Source organism: Saccoglossus kowalevskii, chromosome 22 (genome assembly GCF_978046115.1).
Source record: "Saccoglossus kowalevskii chromosome 22, keSacKowa6.1, whole genome shotgun sequence".
Lineage (NCBI taxonomy): Eukaryota > Metazoa > Hemichordata > Enteropneusta > Harrimaniidae > Saccoglossus > Saccoglossus kowalevskii.
Window position 1 is genome coordinate 21,859,732 of NC_140662.1, and position 21,219 is coordinate 21,880,950.

The following is a 21,219-nucleotide window of genomic DNA, read 5'->3' on the forward strand; positions in this document are numbered from 1 at the left end:
CACCGCCAAATCCCAGACATATTACCGACGTTACTGCCTTGTAACGCTTGGTGATAGCCAAAACGAGGCTGACATCGGCGGACGATAACTAGGCGCAGCGAGTATTCGTCACTCTGTATTCTCAGCTTGCTTGCAGACGACATTTTGCCGGATCGCGGGAAGTGGCCATGCCATGTAATTTATGGATTACTACATCAACATGGAGTTACTGTTCCACATTTTTCTCGTATAACACAAAGAATTGTTTCGTAGCTCAGATTGTGTGCGAAATGATGAGATTATAGAAGACGTAAGGTCTGACAGCTTGTATTATACCGGGAAACTACACGAGCATTGCTGACAAACAGCGTGGAAACACGCCGGTGTATAAACGAGCATCTGAGTGATGACCCTGCTTATTATTGATACCGGTAATGTATATGTGGTTTTACTGTATTTTATGAAAACTACGGTGACTACTTATGATATGATTGGAAAACCGTTATTCTGTGCCGTTCACGACTGACTGGTTCAATTAGATGGGTATTTGCGTGCCGTTCACTGGTCTAAGCATAAGCATACAACACTTCCGCGTTTTTAAACTATCTTGCTTCAGTCCACAGTTTAATCTCAGGCGAATTTCAATGTGTTGATGCTCTTGGTCGAGCAGTTCATCACATTGGCGACAAAATCAATTAAACTTCACTGATTACTATTACTCGTAGATAGTGAATCGAACTGATTTATATTATTTATACACGGGCGTATTGTGAGGCCCTTTCCCGTTGATTGTAAACACGCTTGCCGGGAAAGCCGGCGTGTTGTGTTTTATCCTGTTTCGACGTCGTTCAACGATGGGTGCCATTGTCAGTAGGAACAGGGACAAGCCCGTTAATCAAACGGGAGTACTGACAAAACATGTCAAGGAGGACTACACAAATTCGACTAGTACACGGAAGCGTGATTTACATTCAAACCAACATGCGGCAAAACCTTCCGGGTCACGGGATAAAAATAAAATAAAAATAGGGGATAACTTAATGGTTACGCAATCGCTAGTAACGAAAAAAATTGAGCCTATTCAGAGACCGGAACAAGTGGCACCAAACGCGAGCAGGAGGAGCAAAACCGACTCATTTACTGAAGATAAACACACGAAAAGAGCAAGTGACAGTGTCAGCAACACGAGTAAAGGGAGTAAAAAAAGGGGAGATTCGACTAGCGACCCAAAGCGAACGAGCACTACAAGAAATAGTAATGACAGGAAAACGTCTCAAGAAAAAGGTTAGTGCAATTCGTATTCTTGAAAACAATCAGATACAAGTGTCTAGAAATAATAGAGACACAAGTCCTTCACGCGTAGTAGGCGGAAATCAGTCACTGAATCCACCTAGGTGTCTTCTGTCATTACACTCGCCAGAAACCGATAATGCATTTTCACGTATTTCTTTATATTTGATTTGACACAAATGGCGACAATGTTTCCAAAGATTTTTATATTCCCTGATAGTGGTTAGTACCATCTGCTTTCATTGCCGAAACTGCCATATTAATAAGCATTGGCGTTTGTTGAAGCTCTGTGTTCATGGTCGATTTTGAATGAAGATTTGCCATCCTATTGCCCCTCTGAGGAAATATATTGAAGGCCTCCCATTCATATATAATATTAATAATTATCACAGCGTTAAGATTGTTAGTCTTATTAAAAAAGTGTTGTCTGTCGAACGTTGTTCAATGTTATATGTGGGCGCTGGATACAAATAACTTTGTTTCGCCTCTAGCATGCACGAGTTACGCGCGAACATAACGTGATTATACTTTGCAGTACCAAACGTTAAGTTGCTGTGTCTTTGAAGTTCATGAACCGTGTCTTGCGCGGAACTGCGTTTGAAAAGATAATATGGCCACGCTATTCATCTGACTACCTCAATTGTTACACAGGGCCAGAGGGAAAACCGAGTGCAGCTGTTGCCATGGTGACGCATTGCCAGCTCGCATCACTATACTCATTACTGTTATTACCGACAAATTGCGATTTAAAAATTAATCTCAATATTTGTAAGCTGTAGAGCGTTTGTTTGGTGGAATGTCTCTACTCAAATAACGCGTCTCTCCACATCAATCTCTGTTATATTTTGTGTTATCTGCGTCATATATCGCCTCCAAATATCTATAAAAAAAGATCGACGTGTGATGCACCAACACTGCTGAACTGGAAGCAATTTTTTCAAAATAATAACCTTTTGATACCATAATCTTTATAAAACGAACATTATGTACACATTCCATCTGGCTTACGCACGTTAACTTCGTTATAAGTATTCCGCGAGTTTAGAAGCTGGTATGAAAAATATAAATGTCATAAAATGAGACACGTCGAAACGAAGTCATGTAATCTTCTTTTTAACTAACACATTGTGTAATGTACAATAACCTCCTAAATAATGCGTATGTACATGTGTTCCTGTACTCTTTACCATGTGACTTAAAGCGGAGGAGTCGTCTCCTGCGCGTGCGTTAGGTGGTCATAGCGTGTCATTGTTTACAAACAAGCGTCCAACCACGAGCCTTTGCGTTTATATAACGTGCGTTAGTATCGTCGCTTGGGACTCAATTCCCGCGCGTGCGCAGGTGACGACCCTCCCGCTTTAATAAATATTATGAAATAAATATTTGAATTTTGTTATAAACATTCCCGTCAATTGAAATTCAATTGAAAATAATTTGAATGATAACATTGCTCGGCTGAATACCAGCAAGAGTCGACCCCTACCCTGAGTGAGTGTACACAGACTCAATGGGAAGGCCAATTCCACTGGCCAAGATTCATTCACTAACGAATGCAACTTTGGGGGAACCTTGGTTAATGCTTAAAATATATACATTTGTAAAACTACGCAATAATTGATATATACATGTGTAAAGTCGTTCTTATTTAATTATTGTATTGTTTATTATCACTCAAATGTGTGTCATGTTTCTACAACATTGAGTGTTCAGTAAGAGACTTCTTTACAATGTTCTGAGGAAATTCAAAATATGAGTACTGCGTTAAACGTTAATAAAGTATTGTCAACCGTCACATTGATCACTACATTATTTATTCTGAAGAATTGTTGACTGATTTATTAACTTCGTGGTGTCTTGATAATATTATTTCCATCTTATTATTGACATTATTACGACTGCTGTGTCAGGATGACCTAAATGTGTTATCAGTATTCATTGTAGTTCCGTAAATTATTCAAATGAATAGGAATGGCGATGGTGTGTTACGTTAGTTCACTTGACAACCTCAGACTAAAATTAAACGGACTCTGTCAGTTATCTAACCACAGACACAGCATTGGACCATTTAAACAGGTTGAATGAGTTTAATGAGTATTTTATATTATACAAGGTGCCATAGATGAATGGCACTTTTAGTACTAATCAATTCAGATTAGTGACCACCACGTGGATCCCTGTTGCCAATAACACAGTCAAGCATCAATGAATAAGCTACACTCAGTACAGATGCTTCATTATAATTGTCATGAGTTTGACAGCTGTATCCAATAATGAGGTGTCCGGAAAAAATGTATTTGTCAGTCTGATACCTTGCGTTTATTCAAAAAATATTATCTATTTATATAACAATTGCTATAACCATATATAAGACTGTATCACTCCGGGCACTAGTCTTAACAGATTACGTAGAAAACAACTCAAAATTCCCATTCTTGTAATGATAGTGTGAGTTAAAAACATGTTATATTATGCTTTTGTCAATTTAGGTTATGGATCAGTATCCCACATAACAATTGAAATCAATTTTTAGAGGTTTAGTTTGAAGTTGTTTGAAGTACCTTTGCTGGACTAAACTCATTTACATATCAATCTCCTTGTCGCTAGAACATGCTTAGTGTTGATGTTAAATCAGCTGAAAATGTCATTATTTTTTTTAAAAATGGAACTAATAATACTTTATAAATATATTGTAGATTTATTAAGTACTTATATTCATCTGTCTCTACTTTGATTCTCAAAAATTATATATCTTCCTTTTGCATTCGTGTATAGCATATACCTATTTTAAATTTATATTCAGTTGGATTATTTGGTTTGATTGAAGCAGTTAAATTTATCAGCTTAGTATTACTTTGAACTCATTGATATTATGTCTTATTCTACGATAATAACTGAAATTGAATCCTGTCTTAGAGCACTGATTAGATCCAATCTGACCCGAGAATATCGATCACTGCCGAGAGTTGAATATAATATAGTATCGTATCATCGTCGTCTGAAATTGTGGAACTATATAATCAGACTCATATGTCACAAAAGCACCATTCTCAAAATGAAAAATAAAAAGTCTACGAGTCTACTACATTCTTAATAGTTTCAAATAAATAAATTTAAACGTTTTCAAACATTAGGCTGGATTATAATCCATTGCGAATTAATTTCTCCTTCTATCACGTTTCAACCTACTAAAACAATTGTAACAACGTTGTTCAATTAGACAGTTCCTGGTAGTTAGAGTACCTGTAGCTATTGATTCCCAATGCTAAGTCATAGTTGGAATCCGACTTTGTCTAATTTTTAAATATTTGAAAAATATCTCCTAGTCAAGCTCAGAAATGCCGGACAATAAACAAAAAAAAAGTGTGCGAGTAACTAATATGCATATTCAATGCCATGGCGAATACTACTGTGCATATGAAAAAACTGTGCCTGTCAATAATATACATATAAAACATCTCCAGCGATTACTAATCTACATAGAGACAAAATACCCTATGAAGTTACAGAAATAAACGCATGGCCAGGACAATGGGTCACATGGCCAAGAGTTAAGAGTTAAGTGGACAAAATAAAAAATAAAAACCAAATGAAGGAAATAAAAAATAGGGGAAATTGAAAAATACTAAAATGCAATAAAAAAAAATAAGACAAATCGAGAAATAGATAAAATGGAAAAAAAATGTTAAAAGGGCTCACTGATATAACCACCAAACGTCCGAAACACGTTGCTCACAGGTGTTCTCCGAGACCAAGAATGACGCATCAATTAAAGGAAAAAATTATGGGATTTTGTGTTTTTGTAATTGTTGTTTCCGATTTCTGCTTTTCTACGTGTCGTTCCTTCTCATGAACTGTATAAACATGTCTGTCAATGAAGGGGTGCCGTCAAGCCAAAATGTAAATCACCCATGCCATAACCATGTGCACAGGGATGCCCAACCTCCGGGCAGCAGTACTTGCACAGTTGCATGTGACACATAATAAGACTGAGGCTGATTACATGGCGGGCATTGTACCTAACAGTGCTCCGTCCGTGTAAAGACGGAACGGGTATATTAATACTACTTAATATCCTCACCACGAGGCCTATGTATCATGTATCATCCTTTCATTTTTTTTTATTTTTTTTTTGCAAACCGGTTTTTGCTACGGTTTTTGCTACGTTTTATTACTTCCATTGTAAATATATAACTTCAAGTTTGTTATTCCCCTCTCTTGTTGTATTTTATTTATCTTTATTTTGTTTAATTATGTTATTTTGTTTATATTTCTCATTTTTCTATTTTATTTTTTCCATTTCACTTTATTTTCTGATTTGTCTCTTACAATCATTTGACTCTGTAATAACCTGCTTTCGCTTGAGTGATTATTATCACAATTTTAGCATATCAGTCTTGGGTTTTAATGTCGTATGACGTAACTGCACACTTGCAAATATTCGCACAATTTTGAGATTTAGCTGAGCAAAAAGTTATATGAAATATGATTTAATTATAGCGCTATTACCCAGCTTAGCGGCCATTTTGTGTACGGTATTGGTCATTTACTATACAGAAAGTACTTTCTTTTTTTAAGACAACAATGAATGAAAGTTATACGTTTTCCTCAAGCTAATACTAACTGATAGCTGCGACATCGACGAAAGTTCGACTAACTCATTCAAGTTCTGCATGGCGTTGAACAATAAATTCATATGAATAAATCTAAATAAGCAAGTCCTGACTGAATTGGAGAGGGATAACTGATACAACGGTCGTCTGACATTCAGGGTAGCTAGCCGCTTTCCTCTGACCGGCCGACTATTCGTCCTGGCTTATATTTGAAGACCAAATCGGGAGGCTCAAAAATAATCCTAAGAAAGTGTCTCGTGTCGATTAGCGCGTATGTCACGTGTACACTCGCTGGCTATTTCGATGTACGCCGATAGGCTTTTGAATTACGAAACAAAACGACGTGCATCGAGACACGAAAATATAATCCATAGCTTATAATAGTTTTCACTAACATTTTCATAGAAATCGTGAAAATCGATCAAATACGTATACATCGTTAACTCCACAAAGCCGCTGAATACTGGTCCATTTTTTTCTTAATTTTAATGCTGCCACCAGACACAGCACGAACCAAAACTCGAACAAAACCATTACACTGCAATCCATCAATTTGCAGTCCACCATCCTCACGCTGAATCTAATAAATTTAATTGAAATTAAATTTTCATTTCTCGCACGTATGTCGCAGTTATCCATCACTGATAGGTAATTTGATTTGACCATAAACCCAATCAATATCGGTACTCGGTCATATCAGTCTTCTATAACAACCAAGATGCCGAACACTATTTACTGGTTCAAATCACCCCAATATTTAACGGAATCTATAACACAAAAAAACGTTGCTAAGCAACCGGTACCCTTTGTACGTGTCGAGTAATAAAAATAGTTCACACGAAATAACATATATTGCTGGTGGAGCGTTCCATTCATCAATACATCAGACAATTTCCTTTATTGGTCCCCCAAAGTTAGCGTAATGTGGCCTACATTCATTGTATTAGTATCGAAAATACACGTATTCCATTGAATGGAAATTAATTAAGTAATTGTATGCCGTAAGGATTGTGATAATTTCACCCCTTCTCAAACACGTCCCATGCATAATAAGCTATCTTATAATGAAGACTAACATAGTCAAAAATTTTAATGATATGACATGACATATGGAGTATAGAAATTAATAATTTAAAAATACATAATTGGCCACATAAAAAATCACGCGTCCTTCGCCAGCATACATCATTATAACAAACATGATAATAGAGATGCTATTATGTCGCCCGGTTATGTTAATTTCCTTTCTCGGAGTGCCGAGTGTCAATCCCATTGACATATCTAATAATTTAGAGTCGTGGAACGTTATTAAAATGCATATTGCAGTACGTGTTAAATGTACCGTACGGTACGTAAGGTCACTGCAATTGGTTGACCTCCGTTCCCTTTAGGCATAATATAAATATTCGAATTCAGGATTATTAGAAGTGTATGAAACAAATGAAATGTATGATGTGTGTAGCTACAGAAAAAATAGACTCAGAATGACTGATTTATCATGGTATATAAGCTCTATATAATAACCATACGGGTGTACCTATATTGATTTTTGCGAGTTTCTTGAGTGCGTGGTATTCGATTTCGGCACTTGAGTGCAGACTCGTTCATGACGCATACGGAACATAACCATTTTTTCAAATGAATATAAAGTTACTTGGAAGACCAATTACCGTGGCGCAAATACGTTTTACTGTTTGTACATGTATAAGAACACTCACTATACGAAACACGTTATTCGGCTTTCCTCAGACCGGAACAAACTGGAACCGGAAGGTTTTCTGATGTGTTTACATGTTTTATTTGCTCTAACCGGCTTATGCGTCGACCCAAACACGCGTAGCATGCATTGAATACTTAATGGTAAGTCGGCGATCCAGGTTAGCGTAGTATAGATAAACATACGCTACATCTAAATATAATGTTCGAATAAAGATACACACAAAAAGTTTTGTTATGCAGTAAGTCTGATTATAATTTGGCACCTACTGATGTACTTGACATTCTGAAAACGGAATGCGTCATCAGTTAACTATAGATGTTGTTTCTCGGCAGTCAATCATATCATTTAATAATCACTTCAAATCTCACCCAAGTGTTAAACTTTCCTGATTGTTAAGTATTTGAGCGCCACATCCCTCCCCGTTAATGTTGGTAGTTTGTTCACATTTTCTGAAATGTTCACTGAATTCAATTTTAATTTTGGACCGAACAGAAAAAAAGTGACATTGCGTCTAGTTCTTGATCAAATATTTTGAAAATCTTGCAATATTTTATTTGGAAAAGAGCTGACTATAAATGGAAAGTGCTTGAAGAAGCGACGTTGAACTTTGACCTCACGCTTTGAACAGCAATGGTTGCGAAAACCGTAAACGGATAAAATCTTTAGTTAATTTAAAATAAGAATATAGAAAGATACACAATTACACTACTTTGCGTTATTTGGTGTTCTGATTCACGCGTACAATGAGTAATGCATACCAACGTATCATTTTTTTAGAAAGCTCATCAATACAAGTTTTAATACATCCCCATATATGTGAATATATATCGTTTATTTGCAATTCACAACACATTAAAATCATGAATGTGTAATGCAAGAATGTTTAGCAGATTTGAAGAGAATATGTGTGGTATCAACATAACATTCATTCGATTTATTGTATCTAAAGTGGGACTTACGCGACACCATGTATGTATATTTAACATTTTCCGTATATTATCGTTTAATTGTGATTCCAATGTGAAAACACTGTCTGTTATAATTATTAGTTTTTTTATTCTAGATGTTTCTTGAGTTGCTTAGTTTAATACTATGCTAATGTGTTTTAGCTCCGCTGTCGACAAAGTCGACACAGCGGAGCTGTTCATATCACTGATTATCCGTCGTCGTCCGTCGTCGTCAAATTTACAATCTCAACTTCTTCTTCGAAATCGCAAGTCAGAATGTTTTCAAATTCGATATGCAAGTACCTTGGAGGGTTCTTTCTCAGATTTGTTCATTTTATGTCAATATCTCAAATTCTCTATTTTTGGTGATTATTTTTGTAATTTTTGGTAAAAAGTTCTTGTTAAAACCGCAAGTCCGATTGCTTTGATATAACATATATAGGTACTACACGTGGACCTCTCTCAGATTTGTTCATTTTGTGATATCTTTAATGCTCTAATTTTGATAAATATTTTCGTCTTTTTTGGTAAAAAGTGATATTTCCGAATTCTTATTGAAAACAGCAAATCCGATTGCGTTGATACTATACATACTGTTCATTTTCTAATGATATCTTCAGTTCTTTAATTGAAATGTGCATTTCTAATAGCGGAGCTATCTCAGCTGACAGGCTGCTTGTTTTCACATTTGATATAGCTTCCATATCTTGAAAATTATTTGAAATTTATTAACTTTTGCGACACCTTGTATGTGTCTACATGTCGGTAATGTAAATGAAAGTTAAATATGAAATACATATTTCTATTAATGTGTGGCGGCAACACGCACAGTTATTTCATTTAAAACCAAATAAAAAATTTGCTATATATATTTGTTTTTACCTAAACATATTAAAAATAATCATTGGTGTTCTTCATCGTTTATGCGTAAAACTAGTTTCGATACGTGAACCAATATCCCAGACAGATATATTCCCACTTTGAGAACTAGTTCCAATAATAATGAGGATTTTAAACATATATTATCAGTATATTTAATATGTCAAATACTAACCTCTCGCTTTATAAATTTGAAGAGATCTATTTGATCTATACTAATTTATTGTAATACTGCTTGGATTAGTATTTGACGATTCTGTCAAATCAGTTTATTCTTTATCAACTATTGAAATACCTATACAATTTCTGAATTTTCAGTTGAAATACTATTGTTCAATTGTTTTATATTCCATTTTCACTTATAGATCAATACTAAGTCACTTCAGTTTTAAAACTACTCTGTTTCAACAGACGGAAACACATGTCTGGTACATATATCACCTAACACCGACAATCACCAGTATCACATTATTTCTAATAGCTGAAACATGCTGATTATAATAGGTACATCAACTCTCCACGGTCGAATATCGGTAAATGTGAAATTACAATGTAATGATCCAAGCTGAATACTTTTATTTGGGTTCGCTTTGCTAGTTAGACTAATGGAACAACATGATATGAAACTAATAGCGTCGTTTAAACTCATACGACAATGACAGAAAATCACATTAGCGTGAATTAATGTAATACTATTATGTTGAGAAAAAGGTTTCAGAGATAATGGTGACTAGAATCAATTTTCCTTTATCAACTTTGGTTACATACAATCCCAACCCGTTTTATCTATTATCCAACGCATTTTAGCGAAGATGAAATAATTAATATATGTATTTGTTAGTTTAAAAAAATCTATATTATCAATAATATTTCCATTTTTAAACAACATTGCCCCCAATTTAGTTATTATAATTAGACGGTAAACGAAAATATTTAGTAGCGTATACAGCAAATCTCTGGGGAAATTAAGTATATCTGTTGGGAGATAATTGTCAAATGTATTTACAGAAAAATCAAACGAACCCTCTTCAGGAATTATGAAAATTATACTACTCATGAATTAACAACATGACTGTATCAGATAATCTTTTTTCCCTAGATGTATCTCCATATTGTAACCGTAGATTACTAGGTCATACTCATGGTGATTATCATGTACGTCAAAACAGTGGTTATATCCCCAGGGGGTATGTTGAAGTCAGTATACTGAAATCGCGGTATGAGTCCAGAGTAAGACTCTCCGCGAAGTAGAGTCTTATCTTCTCATAAAGCTTTAGGCATGGATTTCGAACCGCGTGCTTCCCTGCATAATGTCTCGAGGATCGAAGTGTGACAAAATGTATCCAATGTTGCTTTGCGTATTCCGGATACACTACACGTGGTCCCTCTACTCATTTCCGTTCCACAGTTCCAAATCTTCGCGTTTTGGTAGCTACCCGTTGCGCTTCGTGGTATTATCCTATATTGTTCAGATACTTTAAACCATGAAACATCAATCAGACGAGTAACAGTTTCCCCAGTTTTGTCGTTAATGTAGACAACTACTTTAATGGTCATCTACTCTCATTTTGTCATTGGACAAATAGAAATAAACCAGTCAACGTAAAATTGCGGCAGTGCACTAGAATGGAAAAGCTTTGAGACTCAGTCATGAATAATATATGTTTCAAAAAAATAGTATTAATAAATTATGTCTCTTCTCTATAGGAAGCCTAAGATCACTTGTAAGATATTGAAAATTGTTTTACGTTAACAATACATGTTCGTGCAATTCTCAGTACTCCCATCTAGTGGCGATCATGTGACTTTCAGTCTACCGGAAACGACACAATTGGCGTTCCACAATACGATATACATTGTTTTTTTAAAGCTATTGCAAGAAATACAGGATAATAACGGCAGTCTTGTTACTTTGTATGTTGCCAATAAAACGTGGCACAAACTAGACTTTCAATTTTTTTGTTTACTTGCTGGTCTTTAACGATTATCTTTTCCCGTGCAATTTATTTATACAAGTTCGATTGTACTTTACTCTGTGGCATTATTTAGTGTCATGCATATGGTGAAATGTAAGTGTCTGAATGGTGTATATAGTTACACATTACAGAATACACACCAGTTTTATTTCATAAAAATGCATGATGTAATTCTTTGCGACTTGGGCAAAAATGTAAAGGTGTGGCTTTTCAAATTCAGGGTGGCTTTCAATTAAAATGTTAAGACAGTGTATAAGTGGTTACATAAATCCTGCTTATCAACAAATAACAGAGGGTAGTTTACCTCCTACGTTACAGTAGTTGACAAGAGTGTTCATTGTGTAATTGTTCTCAAACTTGTTTTTCTCATGGATGTTAAAACATACATTGGTGGCAATTACATTTCTCCCACTATTTTGTATTGCTCACTGCAAGTAAAGTAGTATATACATTACGATGAGTTCCAATTGTTCTTGCTCTGCTCTAGTAATAAATCTTTGTCCTATTTATTGACTTGGCACCGTAATTATTTGTGCTAGTTCACATATCAATGCACTCACAGTTGCCATTGGTCACGATTTAAATTATTAAACACGCATGGCGTCATTTAGCTATTGATGCTATTATTATTGCTTGTAACGTTTCTGTACATTGTGTCAAATATATCACGACGTGTATTTTGCAATTGGGAATCATAAAATTCGTGACAGGAGAAGACTTTTTTAAAGCGGGGGAGTCGTCACCTGCACATGCATCAGATGGCCATATCGTGTCATTGTTTACAAACAAGCGTCTACCTATGAGCCTTTGCGTTTTAGCGTGTGTTGTTATCGTCGTTTGGGACTCAATTCCCGCGCGTGCGCGGGTGACGACCCTCCCGCTTTAACAGGGCACGTCTCTCACATATCACATAGAGTTGACCGAATACAACAGATACACAGCATGACAGTTTTCGCACACAGTTGGATTTTCAAACATTGTACTTTTTGAGGGCATGTGTATGTTCTTTTCAAACTGTACAACCTACTGTTATGGCCCATACAATAAACAAAAAGAAAAATGAATCATGAACGGAAGTAGAGATTGGTGGGTGGATTGATAACACGATTGACGTATGTTATGTATATGTTAGTTTGATCGGAATCCCAAACCTACAGCAGAAACAGTAAAGCAGATTTACAATATATATAAATGTTACTGATTCTCGCGACCATGTTTACCAGGCATGTAAAAATGTAACATAGAATATTATAGCAAATCTGGTGTAAAACTCAATCGAACTGTCCAATATGGGGATGGAAAAGATACGTGTTGCATTCCATGCCACCAGTCCATGTCATGAATTAGTTTGAGGAGGAAATAAACAGGAGTAGTAATTGTCTTTAAGTGACCGACATAGATTAAGAAGAAAAGAAATTATTACATTTATTTATTATGCTATGGAAAATATCTTTTACCCGATTCTATTGATCAGAGAAAAAATGTCAAATAGAATGCATGAGTATGTTTCGTTTACGCCGCAATGAACAGAGTTAACACTGTCAATGCATAATATCCCGGATGAGTTGTTTTCTGTATGCACTTTCAAGGAATGAGGAACTTATTTTAAAAGTATCTAATATAGCCTCGCATTGACTTGCCTGTGATGAAAGTAGTGCATATAAAGTAGTGAAAACTAATTAGAAAGCAAGTTCGGGTGTGTAATATTTTTGTTTCACATAATAATTTGTTCAAAAGTTTTATTTGGCGTTCAAAATGTCCACACGTGCGTCCTTTTGTACTTTCTTCTCGAATTATAACATTCAATAGACCAGTATTTCGGGGACATTTCCATGCTTAATAATGTGCTGTCTACATTTGATGATAGGCAATTTTGATTAAGTAAGGGTATTCGGAAGCAATATTCCTCTGTCGAAGATCGGCCGGTCAATGTAAGCTACGAAATAAAGAAATTCTAGTTCAAAATCAAATCGTTCGATTTTTGCGGCAGACGTTCGACGCGCGTCTTTCATGCATCTCGCGAGATCTCGCAATTGTACGGAAAATCTAGAATATTTCCATAATTTCCACTATTCCTAATATTCGACATTTTTTCTATTTCTACAACAATCGTCGAATGAACACACTTACTATTCGGTAAACACAATGAATGCACATTGTGGCGGTCGTACTGTTGTAACCATAGAAATAAACATAGTTATCATATATCGCTAGGAAACTCATAATTTGGCTTATTATCTTATGAACTCACCCTTTGGCAAGTCATTATTTTAATGCGCGAAATTCGTTGACGTAGGCCTTCTAATTTAACCTTATTACCTATAAGCATTATGGTCAATGTTTTCCATTCATACATTAGTTGTCATCTGTCACTCAAATCTGGCTAGTTGTGTTAAGACGTGAGTGCCCTTTTTGTATGAAAACACAGTTTCAATTGATACAGTCTTAATTCAGATAACCAAAGTAGAACTTTGCAAGCAAGTTGCTACAAAATAATGAAATCACTGCTGTATTCGAATGCCAAATTTAGCTATTGGCGAACTCTTTTGACAGATACTTGGAATCACGCACATTATACATGTACAATATTTTATAACGTAAACGATATAAAAAGGACAATACGTTTTTTTTTTCATTCATAGTCTCTCTTTACCAGTCTGTCACTGACGGCAGATGTATTCTGTTTTTGTTTTTGTATTTCCAAATGCGCCATGTGTTCACGGGTGTATCACACTTATGTGTAGGTATTGTGAAATGTTGCTACATTCACCAGCACTTCATTTGTGTGATGTTTAAACAAGCACAGCTGGTAACCTATGGTCACTTAGAACTATCATTTGGGAGTAATTAGTAGCGTTCCTTAAAAGTTAACCAACGAAGTGTTCTTAATTGACATACTATGATGACTAACTCAATATAAATGCTTTTAATTTAGCTATCCTGGTATGGCACATACTTATCCCTAAGTGTTACATTTCTGATAAATAAATAAATCGATAGTAATACCCACTGCGGATAAAATTCCCATATGGTACCATTTTATTTGATTGAAATTAAATGACAAATAGTATATTGGTGTGAACATTTTCGTATGCGATTAGACATTGCTAAGTGAGATGCAACTAATATGCCTCAAACAATGTATGTGATGGATACCTTATTTACTTACATTTCCATCCTGGTTAGCCTGTTGCCATTGCCATTCGTGTTGCGATGTACGTGGTATTTACGTACGTTTCCATCTAAGCCACCCTGTACTAAGTATATTCTCATCCCGGTTTCCATGTACAAGTATATTTCCATCCAGGTTACCCTGTACATATTATTCAAGTATATTACAATTCAGGTTACTTAGCACATATTATTTGCGTACATTCTCATTTAGGGCACCTTGAACTCAATATAATTCTGCTTTCTAAAAAAAATAATGGTGCATTCAGAATTAATCTAGTGTGTCAATGCTCGTTAATGGAAACCGCTTAAAATAGCATCTAAGTAAAGCAGTAACATTTGCCATAAACTTGAACTATCAGCTCGAATCTTTAGTTTTATGTTCAATCTGCAACTAATTTGTATAAATGGGTCGCCCATAATGGTGAATTAAACAATATGTTTACACTCATGATAATTCAATATACCTGTAATTTACTTTGAAATTCGTTGAAATTCAATTTTCTATCTACCCATCATGCATAGTTATAAATACTTAACTATTGCAAGGTAACTGTTTTTTTCATGCACGCACTGTTCTACATAGACAGAGCCAAATTATTGTAAATCAGATTCAACATTGAATTAGTATTCTCATTGCTTCATGCAGTGAACTCATCTCTGTGCATTTCTGCATATCGCGATGCCATGACAGTCATGAGCAAATATACGTGTCAGACAGTCGCGATGTGTAAACACCACTTCAGTAGTTTCATTGACTTGACATGTGAATTTGGTTAAGTGACTATTAGTGAAGGCTTCAATTTACATATGACGTACGTGAATCAAATATTGTGTATCCTATTCCAATTTAATCAAGAAGTAACATGTTACAATGATATACTTACTTAACCTAGTTGCGTTTAGAAAAAAAAATCATTTCAAATTACGTTTTGACCTTTCGAAGCGACGGGAAACGCAATTCAATTTACACACAAATCACGTATAGTGCCCTGCAGCGGCATGTCATGCATTAAGTACTTGTTGTCGATCATTTGCGTTTTGCGTAAGGAATGGATTTGTTGACAACTGTAACCTACTTCGCGATGTCATTGTTTCCGTCTATGAAATGGGACTTATTATATTTATATATTTAAATTATTATAAAATTAACTTAAACAGCGTCAATGGCACGTGTTAATGTAACTTTCGTATTTATATCAGCATGTTGTTTATTTACGATATTCCTCAAAAAGTCTCTCAATATACATGATCTAGTACATATATATATATATATATATCTGACGTACATATTTCGAACTCGCCTTGTACATGAGTATGTAATATAATAATATATTAATGATTTATTTTCTCTCGAATAAAATAAAGTAGCACAAAATGTGCTAATACATCGAGGAAAAAAATCATTGGAGAAATACATTAAAATAAGTGGGAGAAAATTAAAAAAATTACACAAAATAAAAAAAAATGACAAATATAACCAGTTTAAAAAAAAATTAAAAGCAATCTGTTCAATTTTAGTTGCAAAAATAGTAAGAATATAGGCTGATTTAATATCAGCTCAAAGCACTGGGATTGTTCCAAATATAGGAGGCTTTAGTAAATGAGTAAAGCCCATTAGAATTATGTCTAACAGCTGGGATTTTCTACTCGACAGTAAGTCCTGAATATAACGCGGCGCCTAACCAGAAAAAGATTTGTGTACTAGGGTACATATATTATGTTGCTTAGAATAAAACTGAGAAGCCAACTTCCTGCAGATGTTAGAAATTTGCTGATCGATAGTTTTTCGTCTATATCCAATAGTGCAATGGAGTTTTATCTGGTTATTTCAGGTTTACACATATATTAGTATTATTTTCAATGGTTTATGATTACGCCAGTCTGAGACACTTATTAGATCAACCTCCAATGCTCTTTTAATATTACAGAAGTTGGAATTAGCACTGTAATTAAAGCTGTTTGTCGTCAGCATATGAATTCAACTTTGAATATTTGATGAAACTGAAAAGGTCATTAAGAAATGTGTAAAACAAGATTGGACTCCAATTCAAATCCTTGAAAAACGCTTTTTAGTATACTGCTGGTGAACGGCCACCCTCTTTCTTACGGGGTTTTAAACTACTGCCCTGAATGCAATACGCTGCTAAGTTTGAGAAAAGAAGAATACTTTTAATAAATCCATTACCGTAACGCTAATTGCTATTTTTTAATTAAGTTTAATTAATTAAGCTTCCAATCCTCACTAGTCTTAGCAGTATTGTCTCACAGCTATGGTGTTTGTTGAATGCATACATATATAGGGATACGTTAATTTTGTTTCCCAGCTGATTAGCTATAACTTGCTCTTGACACTTGTAGTAAAGATCTACAGAATGGCGTTAGGTCTATAAATAGATGTATCATTAAGATAGCTTTTTGCGAATAGGTCGAACTTGCCCTTTCTTCCAGCCAGCAGTGAAAGATTCAGTTTGTATTCATTCGTGAATAATGACAGAAAGTGAATAACAGATCTCACCTGCTGCATCCTTAACAACTTTAACCGGATTCATATCACAAAGCCAGCGGATTTGTAAAGATCTATCCTGCTAATGAGCTTAAAAATTGATTCCGGTGTTACTGGAATTGTTGTTATTTGACAGAATCGAGGTAGTATTGAAATGATTGTCACAATTTATGTCTACGTTTGCACTTGGCAGTCAAGTATTCATTACTGCACTTTTAAAAAAAAAAGTTATTAAACATTTGAGCAGCTTTACCTTCGGTCGAAGGTTAATAAAGTAAAAAAAAAATGATAAAGGATACTTACAAATATGAAGAAATATCGTGCCAACGTTTTGACGGCAGCAAATATGGCGTTTATAAATTAATATTTTCAAGATAGGTAATTATATAATACGAAAGACTGTGGCATAATAAAATACCATGTATTGCCCATTATAGAAACGCGGTGCTCTCATTAGTTGATTGGTAGCACGTGCACCCCTGTTATCAGACGATAGCGTCAGTGATTGGTTGCACAGATCGATTAAACAACAAACCCTAATGTTTCTTTCATGTTAAAAAATAAAAAATCCTAGTTTTTCTCATCTGGAAAATCGCCGAGTTTATTATTATATTTCATATATTATATTTGCTCGTGGACGTTCTATGCGTAACTGAAATAAACTTCTATGACTCACTTACAACACTGTCGATTTTTTTATTCTCAAGCTACAACTGTACGTAGATATTCAATCTTTAGACATTTCAGGATATTTTAATTGAAATAAAAGAATCCGTCTTGGCTATTATTGCATGATAACAGACATCGAACGGGATGTTCGCCTAAACAATGGACTCCATGGCGTCTTTTCTATTATTGCTCACATCCCATCCTTTCCCTGTTATCACACAATAATGGGAAGCGCGTCGTCCTTTATCCCGCCATTAATTGAATAGCTGTGGTCCAACTAGTGATCATCTTGTCGTTCGGAAATATTGAATATTAAGCTTTCAATACAAATTACCTCCTGTGTGTGCAATATAATGAGTTTAGTATGCCTGTCTGTGTTAACAAAATCTAAAAATTGTGAGCGAATTTTAAACACATTTGGTTATTTCCGGATAGTGGTAAGTCATGATTAGTTTTCAGGCCGTGTTTGTAAATATTTAGTAGCTAATTTGCATAATAAGTTACTCATTTCTCAGGCTAATTCACTTTATGAATTTCAAATACCAATTTATTGTATATATTCTGTAGATTTAACTTCGATTTTAGCTTTAGGTACGTCATAGTTTTTGCGTTACGTAAACGACGTGTCGCATACATCAGCTACGTATTTACTCGAGTCTGGTTAGAGACAACACGTGTTTGTCATGACGTCATTCATCTTGGCAACAACAATCTCTTATCAAACGAGCATACTGATACATATTTTGCTTTCCATCTGTCCAAATTGTTGGTTAATTTTAAATTAATAAATTAAAATTACAGTGCGCTACAGTCCTCCCGTGGAACACGTGAAGAAAGAATTGTGTATATACGAAGGATTACAAAGCGCTGTATGCATCGTCTGGGATCCATATAGTATATAGGGTTAAGCAAGCTAAATGCGCATACAGGGGAAGGGAAAGTGGAATATGTCTGTTTACGGTTTAGGGACACCGCTTTTATGGACGATCTAAGCCGTAAAAAGGGATTATTCATCTACGTAGTTCCACTACAGGGCAATTCAACCAATCTCATCGAACGTACGTGATCATTGTTAGTTTTTTTTTGGTATCGAGGAAGTATAAAGGTTTAAATCGTCTTGAAAATTTGACTCTGAAACCGTATAATATAAATACCCTATAAATGATTATTGTTATAATAATTATTGGGTCACCCGTAAGATATATAATACCTTGATATACCCGGTGCGTAAAATTCAAATTCCTCGCAGTGAGTTGCCCGTATCTCAGCGACGTCAATATTTCGATTGTCAAATAACTTTCCCACCGTTTTTATTTGACTGATTGATTGTATATACCTATATCCATGACAACACAAACACCATATGATATTCTTTATTGCTTTAACCTTTCAGATCTATTTTTAAATTAGAATCGTAGTAAACTGTGGACCGTAGTGACGTGTGGTGTATATTTGAATGAAGTCATAACAGGGATGGTGTAAATACGCACACTCATGTCATATATTTGTACTATGATACAAAAGTCATAAATTTATAATTTCGATAAGGTTTGAAGTAACTAGTCATACGCATGATCAGTTTCTTGCACAAGCTTCCTGAAACCATCCACCCTCTTCTGCGAGGGCTAATTATATAAAGAAGCTTCTGTCGTTCATTACGCGTAACTAGAGTTATTTAATTTTATACCAAGCTTTTTCTGTCGTAGTTTTTAATTTTCCGTTCTAACTTTAGCAAAGTGTTCGTGCCAGTGGCCAATTAACTCTTCGGGAGCCTTGAGACTCCATTTGTGGAAAACGGTATCCTAGCGCTGTAATTGATATCAATACTCATTTAAGTTTTATGGAATACATCACATCAATGGGCGATTATGTTAAATAACGATTGTACATTACTGGATACGATAATATAATGGGTATAGCACATTGTATGTTTGTTTTCCATTGAATGGCCGCTTTATATATGTATTTGATTGGTCTTTAAAGTTTTCGCTGGATGGATAAACAGTTCCTTTAAAAAACCGCTATATGTACATTAAATTGATAGGTTTTGCAGAAAGTGACAAAAGCCGAAGTAGCTGTGAACGGGTTGATATGAAAAATATCTAATTAATATGCGCAGACAGGAATATAACTAAGTTGTAATGATCAGTTAATATGCAACAATCTGCGGGAAATTGTCACACGCACACACTTATTTACAGTAGTTGACATGTAGTGTATTGACAACAAATTATTTCCTTAAAAATCCTTGACAATTTTTACCCCACTGTGAATACCTATTAACTTTTGGTTATCAGATTCTTCGCCCTCGTTCAATAAAGGGTCGGTCATAAAATGTTGACATGTCCTCGGGAATTCGGCTTTCAACTTCGCTAATATACTGGAAGTGCTGTCACAGCGCTAATTAAGCTTGAATCAAGTCATGCGAGCGAGTAATTATATACTACGTCGTGTAATTTCAACTTGATGATGTTGTTGTACAACGGGCTTACTCACATTCCTGTCGAGTAGTACTTTGTATTGAATCGTATTGCACTGTATTGTGCTTTTTTGTTTACGGGTAAAATAAAAGACGATCACGTAACAGTACAAAAACACCTTGAAACCTCGTAGGCAGGCCGGTGACACCAGTTTGCACATAAGTTAATACCAACATTCTGCCACGTTCCAAAAGAAAATTAAGATATTTAAAGCACAGAATAATATTACATATATGGGCTACTGCGGGTGTGGGCAAAGATAACCCGCCAAGAGAATGGAATGGAACATCGTGTTATTTATGATATCAAAGGGCCATACATTTCTAAAGACGGTAACTGTTGGATTTATACATTGTTGCACTATAACATCCATCATGGCGACATTCCAATTTGTTCATATAACATTATTAACGTTAATATATATAACTGGTAGACCCCAATCTACTTTTACAATAATTATAGCTCATTGACAAAAATATATCTTCTTTGTCTAATGTATATTAACACTGTGGTTGTTGTGCAGCGTGTGTAAACAAACAATTGAGTGTTTTACATTTCACATACATGCACGGGTCGAAATGGCGCGACGCGGCGAACACCGTCTTTTCACGTCTACATAATTACAACTTCTGCAACGATTAATTATCGAAGTGAATTTTGACAGTGAATATAAAAAACGACATTTGGATGAATTATACTTCTTGTAAAGGTAATCAATGTTCTCCACATGATCAAAAGTGTACTTCCTCTTTAATGAATGTATCCCTACACCCCCTGTTGTCACATTTGTTATGAATTAAGTGCATGTTTATAGTTGCCTATCTGTCGTGATGTGTTACTAGTAGGTCAGATTGTCAAAATTTGTCATCCTTGTTTTCGTATGTAACGCATGGCAGAGCTCGGCACGAAATATCGTCTTAGTTTGGGTACTGTTGATCCCAATTATCCCAGTAAGTCGATGCACCGATTTGATCTCATCTCTTAAACCTGAC

At 35.1% G+C, this 21,219-nt stretch overlaps 1 protein-coding gene across 1 annotated transcript in view; it reads left to right on the forward strand.

The window, feature by feature from the left end:
- The first annotated feature begins 424 nt into the window (after window positions 1-424).
- The window catches only part of LOC100376069 (dual specificity calcium/calmodulin-dependent 3',5'-cyclic nucleotide phosphodiesterase 1A-like), a 206,146-nt gene continuing 185,351 nt past the window's right edge, over window positions 425-21,219 (forward strand). Inside the window, exon 1 of the mRNA XM_085495896.1 lies at window positions 425-1,263. Coding sequence (XP_085352022.1) covers window positions 834-1,263 — 430 coding nt within the window. The 5' untranslated portion in view covers window positions 425-833. The remainder of the gene's footprint in view (window positions 1,264-21,219) is intronic.